At 46.6% G+C, this 1,007-nt stretch overlaps 1 protein-coding gene across 1 annotated transcript in view; it reads left to right on the top strand.

Moving 5' to 3' along the window:
* The first annotated feature begins 220 nt into the window (after positions 1–220).
* The window catches only part of TMEM218 (transmembrane protein 218), a 4,093-nt gene continuing 3,306 nt past the window's right edge, over positions 221–1,007 (top strand). The window contains exon 1 of the mRNA XM_009328672.1: positions 221–244. Within this exon, the coding sequence (XP_009326947.1) occupies positions 221–244 (24 nt within the window). The remainder of the gene's footprint in view (positions 245–1,007) is intronic.

Raw genomic sequence — 1,007 nt, 5'->3', positions numbered from 1 at the left:
GACAGAAGAGGAATGGCAGAAAGAGAAGGGTCTCTGTGAAAACGGGGCTGTGAAGAAATCTGGGGTTTTACAAACTCCTGGGGTCCAAAAATGCAAATAAATTGGAAAATAGCGAAAAGCAAAGGGAGATTCTCAAACAACAGGAGCAAATTTATCATTTCTGATTGCCAGCAGGAGCAGGAAGCACAGGGAATAACGGGAGAGAAGGGTTGGGAAGACGATGGCGAAGACGGACATCGCCAACGTGGGGTTTGCAGAGAAAAAAACCAAACCAAACCTCTCTGGTGGGATTAACGGTACGAGACGGTGCGGGAAGGAGTTTGCTGTCAAACATACGCTTTTAATATGTTGGCAGGCGGTTCCTACTCGATGCCAAGTAAAGGCAGGTGTCGGAGACAGTTTGCGCTCTGCTTGCCGAACGGGTTGATGTCACGCTGGCGACTTTGATTTCATCGCAGGAAAAGGCAGGTCGGTGCCACGCAGCATAATTAATCGCCGTTTTATTCCTCCCATTGAAAGAAATGACAGAAAGAAAACAGCAGTTACGTGACATTTTATGCAGTCAAAGTATCATCAGACTTCAAGTAGTTGAAAGGAAAAGCGGAATATATCAACGTATTTACTCTTTTCAGGTTAACTGGTAGACGAGCCGTGAGTACCGGCATAGAGTCACCCATCAAACCACTCCGGCCAGAGTCTGATGGGGAAGAAAAGGGATTTAAAAACAGGCAGAAAAAATGGGTTTAAAATGGAAATCCCTCTTGTCTTGGTATTAAAAAGATGCTCAGTGCATTGACAAAACTCCTTGGCTTGGCTCGGAGGTCCTTGACCCCCGGTGTGGGTGTCCCACAGCAGTGCAAAACCTTGCTGTATCCAGCCACGTTTGTATTAACCAAATCTGCCTGATTTTGGCCCTAAATTTTTTTGGGGTTATTTTCGGGTGAATTGAGGTTGGGCCTTTGTTCGGCTTTCGGTTTTTGGGGTTGAGGCCTTGCTCAGGAGCTGGC

This window comes from Pygoscelis adeliae, unplaced genomic scaffold (genome assembly GCF_000699105.1).
Source record: "Pygoscelis adeliae isolate BGI_AS28 unplaced genomic scaffold, ASM69910v1 Scaffold357, whole genome shotgun sequence".
NCBI lineage: Eukaryota > Metazoa > Chordata > Aves > Sphenisciformes > Spheniscidae > Pygoscelis > Pygoscelis adeliae.
Note: the sequence above shows the minus strand (reverse complement) of the source record. Positions and strands in the feature narration are given on the sequence as shown.